This window comes from Trichechus manatus, unplaced genomic scaffold (genome assembly GCF_000243295.1).
Source record: "Trichechus manatus latirostris isolate Lorelei unplaced genomic scaffold, TriManLat1.0 scaffold00080, whole genome shotgun sequence".
Lineage (NCBI taxonomy): Eukaryota > Metazoa > Chordata > Mammalia > Sirenia > Trichechidae > Trichechus > Trichechus manatus.
The window spans coordinates 3754832-3774992 of NW_004444016.1; the positions used below are offsets into that span (position 1 = coordinate 3754832).

At 41.3% G+C, this 20161-nt stretch overlaps 1 protein-coding gene across 3 annotated transcripts in view; it reads right to left on the bottom strand.

Annotated features, from left to right (window-relative positions):
- The window catches only part of USP22 (ubiquitin specific peptidase 22), a 67175-nt gene extending 48723 nt beyond the window's left edge, over positions 1–18452 (bottom strand). For 2 of the 3 annotated variants that reach the window (XM_004381021.2, XM_023735561.1), the window contains exons 1-2: positions 18144–18452; positions 62–194 (exon numbers count right to left, since the gene is read on the bottom strand). In XM_004381021.2, the coding sequence (XP_004381078.1) occupies positions 62–194; positions 18144–18281 (271 nt within the window). In that variant the 5' untranslated portion in view covers positions 18282–18452. The remainder of the gene's footprint in view (positions 1–61; positions 195–18143) is intronic. The other variant, XM_023735560.1, reaches the window with a different exon arrangement.
- Between the last annotated feature and the right edge of the window lie 1709 nt (positions 18453–20161).

Sequence of the window (20161 nt, forward strand, 5' to 3'; positions counted from 1 at the left end):
GGAAGTTGGGGGAAGTGCCTGTTCCCAGAGGCCTGATAGAACATCTCAGGGGGCGCCTTACCCAGGTTGTGTCGTTTAGACTTTGCATGTTCGTGAATATGTTTCTTTGTGAAACAGCCAAAGAAGACACAGTAGAGGCAGGAGTGGAGTCTGTTCAAGTGGGCACCGCAGACATGACAGACGCACGACTTAGCCTGGAATTCAAAGAAAAAACTGATGAACAGCAAGTAGGAGAACAGGAATTCTCAGAGAGAAGCATTTCAGTGAAGTAATCCACAGTGGGTGCAGCGACTGGAGGATGGGAACACAGAGGTGTACTCCAGGTCTTCCTGTGCTAAAAGACCACTTTGTAAAATCTTTCAATTCTGTAACAGCGATAATACCCTTGGTTACTGAAACTGGTTTAAACTATGTAAAAAAATATATGTATATAAGATTACAAATGATATTAGACAAGGTGGCTCTGTAGCTATACACTCTCTTTCTGAAAGAGTACAGATGAAAATAATTACAGGATAAAACAAATTAGCTCTTGATTATTTACCTACTTCCCGAGGAAGAGTTTGTACTTTGGTAAAAATAAAATTACTGTGACATGTTAATGACACCTAAGTGGAAGTATACTGAGACATAAATCTAGCATAAGTTCATGACTATAGACACAATGCATGCTGCAGATGCTCCTTGTACATCTTCTTGTGATTTGTGGTCACAACTAGGAAATTTGGGTTTGTGGACCAGACAAGCCTTTCAGACCACTGGCTTACACATTCTCCTCATTTTGATCTTTTATATTAAACTACTAAGCTGCCTGGCATCTGGGGTCCTAAAAGCTTGTTAGCAGCATCTAAAGAAAAGCAAATGGTCTCATTCTGACTACAGAACAATGAAGAGAAGAAGCTAAAGAACCAACAAAAAATAACAAATGTTTCACAAACAGGTACCCCATAAAGCAGTACCTATGAGACCCAAAGAACTTTAGTGATCAAAAATTCTAATTAAATCACAATCAGAAGGGGGGAAATGTTGAATAGGAAAATTAGTAAGACTTCTTACTTGATTTTCAGCGTTCTCCTTAACAACAAAACCAAATATTAACCATGAAAAGCCTGACCCAAACTGCAAAAGCCTGCCAGAAACTGCTCTACAGCAATGTAAATTGTCTTATCCTGCTAGAAAAGGTAGTTGTCAAACCATTACATCCTAATTTAAATCTCAACAAGCCTCACGGCTGCAGGTGGGTGGAGGGCCAAATTATTAGCAGTCAGGCAGAAGTAACCTGGTATCAGCTGATTTCAGTAAAGGGGGTAGGCAGGATTCAATCACGTTAAGCTTAGCCAACAGTTGATCTTCTGTATTTCTCCCTCCTCTTTTCCTTACAAGCCTCATTACACCTACCTTCTTCGAACCATTTGCTTTTTCCTGGAATCAAAGTAGTCTCCCCTGTATGCACTGATTTAGGATTACAATAAGAAATCTGCAGATTTTCCAGGAATCGGACATACCAGAAGAACTGATCAAACAGGTTTGGTTGTTGGTTTGAGGTGGCTAAGAATAAGAGTCTTTTTAAGTCAAAGACTAATTCTTTGAGACAAACATCAGTAGTTATAGGCAAAACATCTTGTGACTAGTGCAGAGTTGAGAGAAAAGAAAACTACAGCCACTAAGCACATAAATATTAGTTAAAAGGTCAACAGATCAATCCCAAGAGGTGTCTTTGTTTATAAAATAACCTATGTATTGATAAACCTCCTTTTCATCATGACAAAACAAAATTGTAACCAATAGTCATTTTTCCTGCTGTCTTTCTCCTGATTAAAATGGTATAAATTGCATGAATTATCAATTGGCAGACTCAGTTTGATCTTGCTGTTGAGGCAGTTGGCTGCTTCCTTCACTCCAGTGGTTTGTCTGTCTCCAAATAAAGGATTTTTCCTTTTCCTCACAAATAACTTGTCCTCCATTTTAATTCCAGAACAGCAATGGTGTAGCCGGCAGGATTTCTGAAGTAGCTTCTTCCACGGAACCCTGAAGAGACCTGACAGCAAAAGGTGCCACTACACTACGAGTCCACTGAACCTTGTTTTATACACTCCACATCCCTTCAGGAACTTCTGGTGTGGGTAAATGCTCTAGGAAAACAAGCCTTTGTTTTTTATAACCCAAAGTAATAGAGGAGAGGAATAATCCTTGTTCAGATTTATTTGTATTTGTATTTCTTTGTTTGTAACCGGTTTATTTACTGTGAGATTTGTGGGACAAAAGAATCTCGTTAAGGTGTATTTATTTCCCGAAGCTCAGAGTTATGGGCACAATCTACTGACCTTTTTGAGAACTGCAGTCTGATAAAATTTAAGCTGAGATTGCGGAAAATACTGGTATCAAGCTAAAAGCCCCACCTCTGAGACTCCTGCCACTTACATGCTTTGTAATTTTGGCCCTGCTACTGGTTCAGTATTTAGAAAAATGTCATGATATTATGAAGGACCGTGAGGCGGAACAATCACCCCAGTGGGGCAGTTTTGAATTATCCAAATTTGTATTTTTAAGATGCAAACTGGAACATAAAGAGTCTTGAGTAACTCGGCCTCAATGGGAAATATTTTTTAATTGGTATTTTGAGGTTTCTTGCCAACAACATAATGATAAATTTGCCTCTACGCAAGAGACAATTTCTAAACAAGCTCATCAAATTCGGGAATTACAGAAGGGACACAATAATGACCCCTCTTCTGAATCAAAAGAAGTGAGGTAGTTGCTTCTTGTTGTTCAGCTTTATCTTCTTCAAATCACAATCTTTTGTCCAAATTATCTTTTTCCAATGCAGAATCTTTTGATACAAGTTCTGCTGCCACTATTACTACAATGCCATTAGTCATTAGACAACCTAGGATAGGAGGTGGGAACTTAGCAGTCACCTCTTCTCCCTGATCCAAGGGTGAACTTCGTGCCATTATAAAAGAATTCTCTGACCCCCAAGGATATCTGCAAAAAAATGCACACGAGTTTACAATATTAACTGAAACTTAGGAGCCAGGTCTAGCAGAATTGTATAATTTATTAACTATGTTTTGGGGACCATGTCTATAGATGGGTGGAAGAGGTTAAGCAGAAAGATCCAGAACAATCTATGTCCATTCCCACTGGAGTATCAGGAAACAAAATTAGAACACAAGTTAAGGCCTTGGTTAAAAGTCTGATAAACACCTTTCCTGTGGTGTTCCCACCAAAGATTAACTGGACAGAGGTGCAGACTTGTACGCAAGAAAAGGATGAAAATGTTTATAATTACCATTCTAGGCTAATTAAATTATTTTTTGAACATTCAGGGTTAAAATTAGAAGACCGAGGGTTGCTTTTAGGAGGATTAAATCCTGAATTAACAGCCTTGGTAAAGAGACATCAGCTTAATTGGGAGAGTACTGATACTTCTGAATTGGCTACTTTGGCCTATAAATTAGCTCAAATCATGAAACAAAAGGCTAAGGAAACTGAGCAAAGAGCTAAAGAGAAAAAAAAATAAGCTGACGGCTTTAAAACTACAGCAATTACAACATGCTGGTCAGTTCCTCAACCAATGACCAAATCAGGAACTCACAACTCAAATGGCCTGAATGTTCCAGAAGTTTGCAATTACTGTAAAAAACTTCGTCATTTTAAGAGCGACTGTCTCAAGTTAAAGAACAAAATGCAAGTTTTTCCATCAGCTCTGCTTCTACCTAAGATACATCACCAGGCACCGAGGAAGTCTTAGAGGCTTTGTCAGTGGTACCCCTCACCCATCAAGGTGAGGCAACACTCCAAGTGAACGGGGAGTCTTGCACTGTCTTGGTGGACACGGGGGGCGACCGTATAGGTGATAAAACCCCTCTCCTCTTCCTTGGAATACTCTAAGGTCATGGGAATCTCTAATCAAGAACAGGTTTGACCACATTCCTTACTTGTTGCTACTTCTTTAGGTTCACTTCAAGATTTCCATCCATTTCTTTTAAGTCAAGATATCCTCGTTAATTTATCGGGCAAGTACTTTTTATCAAAATGTAAGTGTCACATACAATTTACTGAAGGAGGAAAATTCTATTGAATTTCCCCAATCCTGAAGGGAATTCAGAAGAACCCCTACATGAGGCTGAAGAAGGCTTGTGCTTGCTTCAAGGACTTAAGTAACAGAGGAGAACGACAGAAGAACAAGGAGGAAGGGAAAATTCTAGATTAAGTTCCTTCCCAACTGTGAGTAACCTCTTTCACTGATGTGGGACAGGTGCTGTGAGCTGAACCCATCAAGGTACAGATAAAGTCTTCTAAGCCTTCATGCAGAGTAAATCAATATCCATTAAAACCAGAAGCTAAGATAGGATTAGAACTTATTATTCAAGAATTTCTAGATAAAAGGCTTATTATTCCATGCACTAGTCCTTGTAACACTCGTGTGTTTCCTGTCAGAAAAGCTAACAATCGTGGGTAGAGATTGTACAAGACTTAAGAGCCATTAATCAATTCCCAGTAGTCCCTAATATTATTTGTAGATGAATCTTATTTAAAGCCTGATGCCTCAAGTTCTAGGTATCAAGGAAGATAGGCTGTCACCATGTCACAGAAGTTTTGGAGTGTGGTCCCTTAACATAAGTAACATCTGCTCTACAGGCTGAGCTGACAGCTTTAACCAGGGCCTGCCAGATGGCCTCTGGACAGTCAGTAACAATATATACAGATTCAAGGTATGGGTTTTATTGGGGTTACTTCTGGAAAGCTGTGGATCAAGTTGTTAAAAGTCATGCTGTTTGTTTAGAATTTAATCCTAGACGCACTTATCAACCAGCTCCAGGAACCAGCTCCCTTTCCAATTGGTCCCATGTTAGAATGGCAAATAGACTTCATACAACTGACCCCTTCCCATGGATTTAAGTATGTTCTAGTAATGATATGCAGATAATCTCATTGGGTTGAAGCTTTCCCTTGCAGGAACACCATCACAACTTTTATGGCTAAAAAACTTTTAGAAAACATCATTCCCACTTGGGGAACTGCAGCACTGCTACGTAGTGATTGGGGTTCTCATTTCATAGGGCAGGTAATCTCTCCCGTATTGAATTTTTCCAGTTTTTCAGCTGCTACATTGCCCCTACCATCCTCAATCACCAGGGCTGGTGGAATGAATAAATGAAACTCTAAAAACACAACTGGCCAAGCTGACTGTGTCCTTAGCGTTGGCATGGCCTCAAGTACTCCCTATAGTTTTAATGAATCTTCATTCCACTCTTTTTGGACCACATAAGCTTACTCTTCTCAAGATTGTGACTGGGAAACCAGCTTCTCCTTCCTTACAGAGCCAGTATCAGTAACTCTAACCTAATTGCTCCTAATCTTCTTAAATATTGTCAAGGGTTGATAACATTATGCTTTCCAAATACAAAAAGCTTCTTCCACTGATAAACTTCCAGATACTGCAAGGCTCAGAAGCCCAGAGCCTGGAAATTATGTATATTGGAAAAGGCATCAATTAAAACATTCTTTAGAACCAAAATGGAAGTGGCCATATTTAGTCTTGTTAACTAACAATTATGCTGCGAAACTGCAGGGAGTCAGATTGTGGGTCTGTCTGTCACAGCTTAAGAAGACAGAAAGTTCCCAACTGGGTAGTAGAGACAGCAGGTGGATTGAAGCTGAAGTTCAAGCACTGTCCTAAGACCACAACCAATGGTCCTGTTCCGAATGCAGAGAATTCTGCTGTGGGAACATCAGAGGAATCAAGAACTGACTCTGCCTCCAGCTGAACTTTTGGGTTTAACTTTTGCTTGTTTATTTTTATTACTCTTTTTCATACATTAATTGGAAGCATAGTTTAAGCCATGTATTGGCATGAAATCATTGTTACCATATGTATAACTCTTGGACCTATAATTTTGATTACTGGTTTATACACTGTTTTTTAATTATCACATTTATTATTGAGGTGACTACATTTTTGTTACTAACTATAGATGTTAGCAATTCTTGGAAGGAAAATGCCTTTGTTAGATTATCACAATCTATATCCAGCACTAATAACCTTACAACTTGCTGGATTTATCACCAAAATCCTAGGTTGGTTAAAAAAAACTGTGACCCGTTAGCTTCCTCAGTTCTAAATTATCATATAATATCACCTCACACTATAAATGCTAACTCAGCCCTTAAGAGGGCTGTAAGGGTAAAATTATGGAAACCCCAACTATTAGTCATACACCACCAATTCCTTGTTTTAATTTAACTGCCATACAACTTACAGATTACTGCTATGATAAATTATTATTGAGGGGACATCCAGACTTATCCTGCAACCAAAAAAACCAAACCTGTTTCCACTGAGTCAATTCCGACTCATAGTGATCCTACAGGACAGAGCAGAACTGTCCCACAGGGTTTCCAAAAAATGGCTGGTGGATTCAAACTGCCGACCTTTTGGTTAGTAGTCAAGCTCTTAACCACTACACCACCAGTGCTCCTTACCCTGTAAAGGAGGAGAATATTTTCAGACTCAGCATCAGACTACTCCCCGCTATTATTCTGACTCGTATGAAGGCTGTCTGAGACACAGAACCAGTAATCAGCATGTTCCTCCGCTTTATGATAATGAATGTTTATGTAATTATTTAAAGAACTGCATTTCGGATGCCTACCCATATGTGATAATTCTTTACTTGAGACTTGGCTAACACATGCTAATTTTTCTATTTTGTACTCCTATTCTAATGAGGTGGTATGTGCCCCATATGGATACACCCTTTCACATGGGGGTTCAAATCATACTCATATCCATGATCATTTTCCTAAAGATAATTCTTATACCTGGGCTATTCCTTATATTGATGGGTGGCAGATGAGAGGACAATGTACTCTGGGATCTCTAGGATTGCCCCCAGACATTCGTGGCTATGATAGCTTACACTGGACCAGTAAACTAAAACTAACAAACCTAGTGAAAAGAGAAACAGTAGATAATCCTGTTAGCTGAACATGCAGGGTGGGGATGGTCACTTCTGAGGGCTTTAATACCTACATATGGAATAGCTGAATTAGAAAAATCTTCACGGAATTTATCCATTACCATGGCTCAAACTGTTGATGAAGCAGCCAATGGAATAGCAGCTGAATAAAAATCCTTAGCTTCTTTAGTTTTAGATGACTGAATCACATTAAATTGTTTATTGGTACAACAAGGAGGGATATGTGCAACAGCCCATACTTCCTGTTGTACTTAGATAAATAACACAGGAGAAGTGGAACAAGGTATTAAATCCGCCAACAAGCTACCTGGTTACATATCACTCCCCTACAGGTCCCTGACTTACTTGGGTGGTTGCCTCAAGGAATCGGGTCTTGGGCTCATTCTTTATAAGGCATATTGATTATTTTAATTTTGGTAATAACAGTAATTGACTTAAATGAATGCATTATTTTTTGTATCACCAAGTGCCAGTACTCTGGAACCAATCCAACTGCCAGACAAATGATGTATGTGAATTCTGCCCACTGCTGCAACACTGTGTATGGCTCGGTTGCCTTGTATTAAACACTCGGACTCTTTGAGGGATCCTTTTGTCACCCTAATGAAGAACCAGATAAACAGAGCCGTGAGTTTAAAGTACCTGCTATGGCCACCATCTAGGAGCCACTTAAGCCTGGTGTATTGTTTTCTGCATGATCATCAATTTACCTCCAGTAATTTGACGGTCAAAAGGAGGGACTGATTTAAGATAACAGCAAGAAATTTGCAAATTCTCCAGGAATCAGACATACCAGAAGAACTGATCGAACTGGTTTTGGTTGTTGGACTGAGCTACCTGGCTAAGGATAAAAGGTCTTTTTAAGTCAAAGATCATTCTGTGAAGGAAAACACCAATAGTTTTAGGGAAAATACCGGTAGTTTTAGGCAAAACATCAGTAATTTTAGGCAAAACATCTTGTGACTATCGTGGAGTTGACAGACAAGAGAAATACAAACATTAAGCACATAGGTATCATTAGTTAAAAGGTCAACCAATCCCGAGAGGTTTCTTTGTTTATAAAATAATCTATGTGTTGATAAATTCCCTTTTCATCATGAGGAAGCAAAATTGTAGCCAACAGTGATTCCCCTGCTGTCTTTCTCCTGGTAAAATGTTACAAACTGCATAATGAATAATCAATTGGCGGACTCAGTTTGATCTCACTCTTGAGGCGGTAGGTAGGCTGCATCCCTCAAGTGATTTGTGTTGTTGCCAAATAAAAGATTTTTCCTTTTCCTCACAAATAACTTGTCCTCCATTTTAATTCTAGAACAGCATATTAGAATAACTGCTCAGAATTAAACTTATGTTCTAATTCGGCTAAGTTTGATTATTAACACCCCTAAAGGTACTTAAGGAGCCCCTGTGGCACAGTGGTTAAAGCTCTTGGCCGCTAACTGAAAGTTAGGCAGTTCGAGCCCATCCGCCGCTCGGAGGGAGAAAGACGTAGCAATCTGCTTTCCTAAAGATTACAGCCTTAGAAACCCTATGGGGCAGATCTATTTTGTCCTATAGGGTCACTATGAGTTGGATTCAACTCAACAGCAATGGGTTTTAAAGGTACTTCAATTTAGTTCAAAACTAACTTCACGTAAGAAAACTCAGCCTATAGCCTCAACTATCAAAACACATAAGCCACAATTATACTTACTGACAATGTTCAGTTTTACCTAAAACTGTGAAAACAGGGAAGGTTAGGAAATTCCCCCACCCTTTTGTGTTCAAGAACCACTCTGCCCCATAGGACTTGGGTAAGGCGCAAGGATGTCACCTTGTTTACCTATTACAGGCCAGATACATGCCCTCCAAATTCTCATTCTTTGCCTCATAAAAGGTAAGAGGAACTGCTTGTCCCCACCAATCAATCAGAACAAAATGCTTATTTAACCAAAGTGGTTAAGCTCTCCTTCCCCCAATTCCCTGAACTTCGGCCCACCCTCAGCCTGATGTAACATACTCCTCCTCCTTAAAGGCCTCCCCTGGAGAATAGGCTGCCCTTAGGGTAAAACCTTCTCTGATTTACTATCCCATCATGCTCATCCCACTTCCCCACACCTGGTTCTTTGTAGACTTTATTCTCATCTCTATAAAAGAAACACCTTTTTTGCCTAACTCTTGAGACACTAGCTGATATAATCGTCCGTGTTCCCCTATTGCAACAGTCCCCCTCCTCGTCTTCCAATGGTCCCTCCCCCTCCTCACAATAATCCTTTGGAGTAAAGTCTCTCCTTACTAAATCCAAATTTGTTTTTATTTGACCATTATATTAAATGTAAATTCTCTGCAGATCAGCAAACTGGATTTCCAACTTCTAAAATAACACCACAGTATGCAATTCTCTTCTGTTTTGATGGGGCACAGGGGAGATGAAGGAAGGTTGAAAATAAGGTATAGGGAAAGAAAGGTTAAATATATAAAACAGAAAGGGCTCAAAACACAAAGGCTGGCAAAACACACTACATACTACATGCCTAATGTGTGCTCGACACAGGTGCTAGGCACTTTCTGTGAGTTTATCACTCCATCCTCGCAACCACACCAGGAAAAAGGTTTTAAGCCTTTGACACATGAAGAAATTGAAACTAAAATGACTGACGTTTCAGGCTATATAATTCTTTTTGGACGTAGGGGAGGGGGAAACTTATCCTGTGCATTGTGGGTTTCTGAGTGGCATCCCTGGCCTCCTCCCACTAGATGCCAGTAGCAACCCTACTCCTGGGTGTGACAACCAAAACTGTCTCCAGACATTGCCAGATAGATGTCCCCTGGAGGATAACATCAATGTCCCTTCCTCCATACTCCCCAGTTGAGAACCACTGTCCTGATGTAATGCACACTGAGGCTTATTAAAAACTTTTCTAAAATCTTGCAGAAATAGTAGCTGTATCATCTATTCATTCTTCCAGTGATAAATCAAAGGAATTAGCAGGCTATAATGGCTTTCAGTATTCAAGTGGAATTTTCAAATTATACAGACCATCACACTTGACGAATAACAAATGATGTTTCCAAATACCATGAGAATTCTTTTGGATATAAATATAATGCTACAAACAGATTGCTGGAGATTCTTAGTTATAACCACAAACTACAATCTATTTACTATTTGCAACACATGTTAAAAAAAAAGGAAAACTTAAGAGGTGCTCTTGATTCTTATCATTCAGGATATTTTAAAGGCATGATCATGATTTTTTAAAACTCCTCTGTAAGCTTAATAAACAAGTAAGCCGAACTCTATTTATATAAACAAAAAGTTAATTCAATACTAGTATTACCCTGAAAATAGAAATTCATCGCAATTCTTATCAGGATAAGTATACAATTTTAACACAGCACCACTATACCTCTTTAAAACACAAAAAAATTTTAAATAGACCAAAATTAAGCCCTGAATTTTAAATCTGAAACTGTGTCACTTGTTCTTATACAAGAACTTCAACAAGGAAAAATCTGCCTAAAGAAAAAAGGTTTCAAGAATTTTAGCTGCACAAAAAGGAAAACCATCGCAATTAAACATAAGCATATCAGCTACAACTACAAAGCACAGAAATTTATCACGCCCTGACACTATAATAAGGGTAGAGAAAGAATGTCTCAAATATATATAAACATACACACACTACTCAACTAAATCTTTTTCCCTCAAGAAAAACCCATGCACAGTACACATTTTAAGGCACTTAATCAAATTTCTCAATTCAGGCCCTCCTTAACATGCTGTCTCAAGCATATCAAGTGGTGTACATCACCACAGACACCAAGGTTCTATACTCAAGGCATAAACAATTCATGAATTATCTGGAGTTCCTAAATGAGAACAAACTTACGTTCTTACTTAGATTTAAGCAACTGAATTATGAGAAACTGACTTCTCTCCTCAAACACTGATGGGGACATGTGAAAAGGAGTAAGAGCCTCTGAAGATTTCCTGCTGGCCATATTTGGCACAATCTAAGCATAAAAATGAACAATAACAAGAATGAATTATTATATGCACAATAAAAAAGGATCAATAAAAGTTCATACCACTATTAATACTACACACACACACACCACACTTAAATGATCTTTACAAGAAAATTCCACCTAATAAATGTAGAAGGAAAGACAAAAATAGAAAATAATCATCAGTAATAACTGATTCAGGCAAGAAATTGTCAATGAATGCTAAAACCATTGGGTAAAGAAGTTATGGGGCACTGGGTATTCACAGTTTCAAAGCATCACCCAAAAGATCGCTGTATTAATTAAAAGGGAAAGGGTTACCTTTACAATAGAGCATCTAGAAGACTCCACCTTTATCTAGTTTATCAATCCCAATAATGGAACAAGCTGACATCATGTGTTCCCTGGTGTGGTGCAGACAAGCACACGGCATCCCCTACTCCAACCAACACTGGGCAGAGAAGTTACAGATAAGCAAGAAGGGATGGCTAGAATGAGCCCTGTGGTACTGGATCAGAGTTAGAAACATCAGCATGGACTCATACATGTCTCAGTAACTGATGCAGACACCTGCCCTGAAGGAAGTAGAACATCACTCCCCACTCCTTCAGTGTAGGCTGAGCATAGGGACTTCCTTCCAAAGGACACAGTATTGGGGGGGGGGGGACAGGGAGGAAGAGTAACATTACAGTGGAGAAACCTGACAAACATGACTTCAGCCAGGTGATCAAGGTTCACATCAAAGTAACAAGTCCTGCTGAAAGCATGTACCCTTGATATGACATGATGAGAATGCCATTTCCTCTCAAAAACCTACAACCCCAGTCTAACCATGAGAAAAACATTAGACAAATCCCAACGGAGGGACAGTCTACAAAATACCTGACCAGTGCTGCTCAAAACTGTCAAGGTCATCAACAAGGAAAGTCTGAAAAACTCCCAAGCCAAGAGGAGCCTAAGGAGACATGATGACTGAAAGTAATGTGAGATCCTAAATAGGATCCTGAACAGAAAAAGAACATCAGGTAAAAACTAAACAAATCTGAATAAAGTATGTTATTTAATTAATAATAACAGATCAATATCAGTCATTAGTTGTGACAAATGTACCATGGGAAAGTAAGCTGTTAACAACAGGAGAAACGGGTGGGGGGGGGGCGGTTTAGAGGGATGTAATATGTGAACGCTCTGTACTATCTTTGCAACTTTTCTGAACTTCTAAAACTAGTCTCGATTAAGAGTTTATTAAATTGCATATAACTAAAAGCACACAAAGAAGCCCTAGTGGCACAGTGGTTAAGTGCTCGGCTGCTAACAAAAAGGTTGGCAGTTCAAACCCACCAGCTGTTCCACAGGAGAAAGATGTGGCAGTCTACTTCCATAAAGATTTATAGCCTTGGAAACCCTACGGTTCGACTCTGTCCCACAGGGTCTCTGTGAGTCAGAATCGACTCGACAGCAATGGGTTTTTGGTTTTTAAAAACATCCACATACAACAGCAATTAGCACTGCTAGAGAAATCTGAGGGAGATCAGTGGAATTATATCAAAGGCGAACTGTATCGGTGTCAACATACTGGTGGTGATATTGTGCTACAGTTTTGCAAGATGTTACTGTGGGGAAAACTAGGTAAAAGGCATCATCAGGATCATTCTGTATCAGTTCTTACAATACCACGTAAATCCCAAAATAAAGTTTAATGAAACAAAAAAAATATTTACCTTGAGACATTTTACTTGGAATACCCATCCCCTAGCTAGTATGAATAGTGCAATGTTTTGTTTTGATGATTTAAAAAATCTAACTCATCAATAACTAAAGTAAAAAAGTTAACTCCTCGAAGAAAAGTTTGGAAAAGAAAAAAATTATTTTAAAAAAGGACATAAATAAAAAGTGAGCTAGAAAGAAATACCTTGAGGCTGCCCACAAGACCAGGTGTCCTAAAAGTCCCTGCAGGTATTGCTTGTCTAAGCCAGTAACAGAACTGTTTTTACTCAAAAAATTCAAGTATAAGAGACATGAAAACGTCATACCTTAATAGAAATATCTCAGACTTCAGAACCAAAATACACTGATAAAAATGGATGGCAAATAGAAAATGACCAGTATAGAACCACAGAATAAATCTTTTTCTAAAACATACAGCAAAGTACCAGTGACTCCAGATAAATACTACAAGCCCATTCACCTTCAGCGATCCTCCTTTCCCCGCTACAACCAAAGACCTGGAACAGCCTCTCAAGCACGGCTTAGTAACTAATCTAGGTCATCGTCTTCTCAGACAGGTATCCACAGACCCACAGCCTGGACCGTCACTTTGTAAAGGTACAAAACGGAAGGTGGGAGGGTATACTTGTTCCCTGTGAAAGGATTTCTTAAAGTTCACTGTTGTGCTTTGCCTGGAGTATCGGTATTTCTCTCCCTTTAGTTACTCTACTCTACCCCACCCCACCCAAGTCCACCTCCAGCTGTTTGCTGTACACAGAACTACAAATGTATTTTTAAACAGCTTAACTCTTTATTATGTAAACTTTCCAAGAAACCCCAAAGGCACGATAAACTCCCATGTACTCACACCTAGCTTCAGTAACCATGAACACAGTTAGTAACTAAATTAAAACAAAAAAAAGAAGCAACCTTTGTATGCACCAAAGGGCCAGCTCTACCGTTCATGGTAGAGCTGTGGGCATCTAAGGATGGCACTGTCAGGCTGTATGAACTTCTCAGTGTACTTTTTAAACGTCTATGCAGTTCATGTTTGGCACCAAGCAGACAAATCACTCACATTTCAAACCCGCAGCAAACCAAAATATACATGGCGAAAAATGTCTGGTTTAAGATTATGCCTCCTGTGAGCTGATTACCAGAGGTCTAAGTTTCAAAACCTAGTAAATCCCCCAAGTTAGTTTATTAAAAAGTAGAAAATAAAAAGTGGTATTTCCATTCAATATGAATATTAATGGCACAGCCGGAAAGAATAAAATGTGAGATCTATATGTATAGGCAAGTGAAAAAAATACAGTGTGTATATCTATTTATAAGAAAGACCTGGTGGCGCCGTGGTTAAGCGCTCGACAGCTAACTGAAAGGTCAGTGGTTTGAACCCACCAGCCACTCCACAGGACAAAAAAGTGGTAGTCTGCTTCTACAAAGATTTATAGCCTTTGAAACCCTATGGGGGCAGGTCTACTCTGTCCTAGGGTCGCTGTGAGTCGGAATCAACTTTACAGCCCATAACAACATGCACACATTTGAAATTTTTAAGAAGTCTGGAAGACCCAGACAGCAAACTGATCTTAACAGTGATTACCTGAAGGACAGGGAGAACTGACCTTGTATATTCTATAAACCTTTATGGGTGTTTTATTTTTATACATTGAGAGTATTATCACTTTTGTCATTATTTTTTAAAAATGCACGGATTCATAAATTTTAAGCTTCCTCAGTAAAACTAACTGACATTTGAACATCTAGAATTATGCACATATTCCTTTTGTATATTTACGCTGAATTATTCTATGTGTAGCAATTTTCACTGACATCTACAAATAATCTATAATTTAAGGCAGACATTCATGTCTTGCTATTTGATATCTACTGTTTACATGGCCATTGGACAATTTTGATTTCAATTCCTCACGGCAAAAGCTCAGGGGTGTCTCACTGATCTCAGAAAGGTTAAGTCTGCAACTCCTTTAGGGGGTTGGAGTTGACTTTGGACCTTAGTCCAAAACAAGATGGAATCACCCCCACTTGCTTCCAAAGAGTGTCCATCCCACATTTCTTTAAATAGTAGTGTTAAGACTGCAAACATAGAAACAGAAAAAAAATGCCAGGATGAGGTATGATTTCTGGATCTTAAAGCCATCTGCCCCCTCACCTACTGTTTCACAGACAGTTTTCCTTCCTCTCTAGCCCCTCTCCCAAACCCAAAGATTTCCCTAGCAATTTCTACCCAAAGGGTCCCTTTAGGCTCCCTTTATATGCAGTTTTCTGTCCTCTAGATTACCACACAAATTAAACCAGAATTACCAAAAATATGTTTGGCAACTCTCCACTTCTGGGAAAGTACTGTTGGTTAAAGTATTGAAATTACTCTTGGTTAAAGTATTGAAATTACTCTATCTGCAAAACAGCTCTGAGTTTTGAAGATAAACCATTATAAAATGTAAGAGTCGAAGAAATAGTTTAAAGACAGTGGAGTTAAATGCTTATTTAAAAAAATTACCAATCCCAAATGTGCCTATATACTCAAAATACAGAGTACATCAAGTCATTTTTTTAACAACCAGTAGAACTCATATTTCCTAAGGTTTCTATTGCCAGTTTCTATCTTTACACACAAACTCTAAAGTGGTAAGATGTTATGTTTTATACCTGTACGAAACGTAAAGGAGAAAGTTCATTGTGGCAATGTTTTTGTTGTTGTTGTTAGCTGCTTGTTGAGTCAATTCCAACTCATGGTGACCCCAAGTGTGCAGGGTAGAACTGCTCCACAGAGTTTTCAAGGCTGTGACCTTTCAGAAGCAGTTCACCAGGCCTGTCTTCCAAGGTGCCTCTGGGTGGATTTGAACCACCAACCCTTTCCGCTCGCAGGTAAGCGCTTAACTGTTTGCACCACCACTAAGTCCTAATTTGCTGAATGTTTTTACAATAAACAGTACAAAAGTTTTACTTCGATTCCATAAAAAGCTTAATCTGAGCAGAAAGTTATCAAATCTGACCATGTTCTTCTCACTCCTTGTCTATCTAAAGAAGAATCAAAGTGGATACACAATCATAACTCACCTCAACTTGGGTGAGAAAACTTAACTCCCAATCATCCAGGGATTCATTTCTGTAGTTAACTTGTAGCTGTGTTCTTAGTAGATACCAAAGGCACCTCTGTGTGCACGATTACAACTTAAACTCCATATTCTTCTGGGAAACGTCGTATCTTTAGAAGCTGAGACCCTTATGCAAACTGTCAAACACGGTTTATTCACCCTTAATCACCAAAGTTAAACTATTTCCCAAAGCAACTCTTCCCTCACTGGGCCACTAGAAAGTGCTAGGCATGCAGTTGTACAAGACCTGAAGTGATCCAAGAAAATGACTCCCAAAGATACAAAGAGAGAATGGGAGGATACCATTCTAAGAGTTCATTGCTGGTATTTTACCAAAAGATACTGCAATAGTAACAGCCCTGAATTTTGAAAAGAAATGTGTATCACCACTTCAAGTTCTGACTAACGAATAACATGAGATGTGGTTCAGCAGCTTTCAAACTAAGCAGCTGAAATGAAAAAAGATTACTTTGAACCATATATAGGAAAAAATGATTCCTTCCTTTAGGAAACAAGGCCAAGTTAATGATGGTGTAAGCTTGACTTCTTCAGTTTTGTTTTCAAAATGAGGAAAGAGCAGGAATTGCCTACTCAATGCAAAGTGGAAATGAATCTTAACACAAGTCAATCAAGAAATTAGTTATATACAGCAACATCTTGGGAGAACAAGATTACCACCTGTAGAAAGCGGTTTCAACCAGCACACAATTCCATTAGCAAGTCATGATTTAATCGCGCCTGGACTGGCACACGAATCCCACTAGATATCCACCTCACCTCTGATTTTAATTCTTGCTAAGAGGTAATGCTTCCCAGCTTCTAATGCTTACCATTCCGTACAATATCAGCGGGTGTTAGTTTTCCAATAAAAAATGCTATTCAAGGCAGAAATTTCCTAACAACTCCCAACCTCAGATTGTATTCTGCAAAATCACGTCGTTAAATTGTCAAAATCTATTCAGCTCAGAAGAAAAAATTTCTAATTTCCAAATCTTTAATAGCCTAATTGCTGGAATGTACACTATGTCTGAAAGAGCATAACACAAACGTATTTCCTCAATGTCTCACGTAGGGGATCAGTTCCTTCCTTGTCTTCGCAGAAGGCACAGGAGTCTAATTCCTTCCGTCTCACCTTCCCATCTAAGCTTTTCTTTTAAATGCACTCATTTAGCACAAGTGACTCTCCAAACCTCCATACGTATCAGCAGTCCTGGCTTCGTGGTGTGGGTCAAACTCTCCTCGTGGTAGCTCTACACCGCGGCACGATTTGCTACATTTCTAACTGCCCACCTACTCCTCGCCGCCTCCGCCCGCGTCCACACCTGAATTAGGGATGGCGGGGGTCGGGGGTAATGCCATCTGCCCGTATTTGTTCCCGCAAACCCTCCACCTGGTGGGGTGTTGTGCGCAAGAACCACAGTTGTAACTCCGTCTTAATAGGCCCCGGTCGTAGCCATATATATAGCTCTTCAGTTTCCTTTGCCCAGACGGCCCTGCCCCTGGACATGAATGGACACTAGCAGAAAGTGTACTTGAGAAGATGGCAGAAGCTGATCCAAGGCAGACTGCCTGACAAGTTCCCGACGCTGCTTCCCTTTATTTTTTGTCTTATTTCTTCCTCAGTGCACGCCGTCTCCGCTTCCCAACACTCCTACCCCTGCAGGGTTCCTCGTGCTGGAAGAACGGAGACCTACACATACCTGGCAAAAGGGCAGCGACCCTTCCCAGACTTGTGCTATTCTCTCTTCACCCCTGGAACTGGACAAGCCCACCCAAACCCCGCCCCCCACGCCGTCCCCACCGCGCTCCTGGAGGGAGGTGAGCGGGGAAAAGAAGGTGAGGGAGGGAGGGAAAGGGAGGAGGAGAGAGTGGGAGGAGAAAGAGGGGGAGAGAGAGGAGAAAAGGCAGAAAGATGTGGGGGAGAGGAAGGAAAAGCTGGGGGAGAAGGGAGGAAGGTGAGGGAGGGAGGGGAGACGAAGAGGAGGGAAATGGGGGAAGGGGATGGGGAAGGGAAAAGGGGGGAAGGGGATGGGGAGGGGAAAAGGGAAGGGTGAGGGGAGGAAAATGAGGGGGGAAGTAAGGGGGAGAGAGAAAGTTGAGGAAGAGGACATTCTGAGGAGAGTAGGAAAGGTGGGGGAAGGCTGGTGAAGGGGAGAATGTGAAAGGCGGAGGGGAGAATGGAGGAAGGGGAAGAAAGGAGGGAGGGCCGTCGTCCCTCCCCCTGCCTGCCCGCGCGAATCTACCCCACCTGCCCCTCTCCCCCTGGGGGCTGGAAACCCCAGGCCACCCGCGAGGTGTGCAGCCCTCGCCCCGCTGAGTGTCTTCATTTGGGGTATCCCACCTTGCGCTTGAGGGCCTCAGCGGTGCCGCTCCACACGAAGCACTGGTAGATGGCGCGCAGGTTCTGCTTCCAGTTGTCCACCTTGAAGCTGCTCAAGTGCGAGCAGCCGGGCGGCGCCACCGCCAGCTCGGCGTCCATGGTCTCGCCCTCCGCCTCGGTCCGGGGGGCCGTAGGGGGCAGGGCCCGGCCGCGCGCGGGCGGCGACGACGAGGACGTGGACGACGCCAGGGCAGCGTGAGGCCGGGCGGCGGGTACGAAGCAAGCAGGCGACCGCCGCGCTTGAGGTCTGCGGCGCCTGGGCGGCGCCGGAGCGATTACCGCATCCCCCTCCGGCTGCACTACGCAGGCGCCACTCCTTCTCGCAGGCCCCGCCCCCGGCGCCCAGGGGCCCGCCGCGGCCTCCCGCGGAAAGGGCTGCAAAAGTGGTCCTGGCGAGGCCCCACCTCCTGGCCAGCTCCATTGGCAGCCAGGGCAGTATCTGGCCACGCCCGCCACTGCCATTGGCTTCCATTGCAGTCCGTCTCGTTCAGAGCGGCCTCCCAGGAGGAGGTGGCTCCGACTGTGCGGGTCTCCACCGATCGCTGGGGAGGTGGGGCACGCTGTGGATTGGGTGACGCGAGTCCGTCAGGGCTCTGAACCGGTTTGCACCGGCCTGAGCTCTGCCGCAAAGAGGCGGAGCGACGGGCTGGGGGCGGTGCAAATCCTGCAGTCTTGCAAACTGTTTCGTGCGTCTATCAGGAAGCCTCTATCCTGCCCTGCTTTCCCTGGGTCATAGACAATTCCTTTGCCAATAGGAATTCCCTCCTTTGGGCTTTTTGCACGGTTCTTCCTTTGCAGCCTATCACAGGCATCAGAGCTCCGTAGCCAAGGGTTAGAGCTGCAGGCTACAGCGGTGCGTGGCACTGCCTCAAGGGAGCATACGGAGTCCCCCCCACATCAGGAGCCCATCGTCCAGTGAGGGTCTCATCAACGCTGTCCAACAGAAATATGACGTGAGCCACATATCTATAATTGTACATTTCCTAGTAGCTGCATTTTAAAAAATCGAGAGCTTTGTTGACCATCGCCAAAAAGTGGACACAGCTTAAATGTCTATCAGCAGATGAGTAGCTAAACAAAATGTGATAAACACATACACAATGGAGTGTTATTCAGTCATAAAGAGAAATCAAGTTCTGATACATGCAACCACATGGATGAACCTTGAAAACATTATGATGAGAAATAAGCCAGACACAAAAGGACAATGTATAAATCCACATTTATGCAATAGTTAGAATAGGAAAATCCATCGGGACTAAAGAAGGTTAGTGGTTTCCAGGGTCTAGGGGGAGAGGGAAATGGGGAGTTAAAAAAAAGAAAAGAAAAAGAGAGAAACAAACAAAATCAAGTTTAATAATTATTTTATTTAATGCCATATAGCCAAAATATTATCATTTCAGCAGGTAAACTATTTTTAATTATTGATGAGATTTTTACATTTTTTGCATGAATTTTTCAAAATCCTTTGTGTGTTTTACACTTAGAGCACATCCAGTTCATACTAGCCACGTTTCCAAGTGCCATTGGCTGCCACATTGGACAGCATAAATCCAATCCAAATCAAACCCTTGCTGTCGAGTGATTCCAATTCATAGCAACCCTGTAGGATAGAGTAGACCTGCATCATAGGGTTTCCAAGGAGTGGCTGGTGGATTCAAACTGCCAGACATTTTTTGGTTAACAGCCTGAGCTCTTAACCACTACACCACGATCAGTACATAAGAAAACTGAACCAGGGCACATGGTGGAAAATATTTTAAAGACAGTGCAAATGATGTCTGGGAGGAGTAAAGGCCCAAGGGATCTGGGAAAACATCTTGGATGAGGTTTGGTGCTATTTACCTATACTCATGATATTGAATTCCTTGGCCAATTAAAACTGCCAATTGCTCTCCAAGCATGCTACAGTCAAAACTATCACAGTTAAAAAATAAAATAGTAACCTCGGGCACTTAAACCTGCAGGGTTTAATGGGT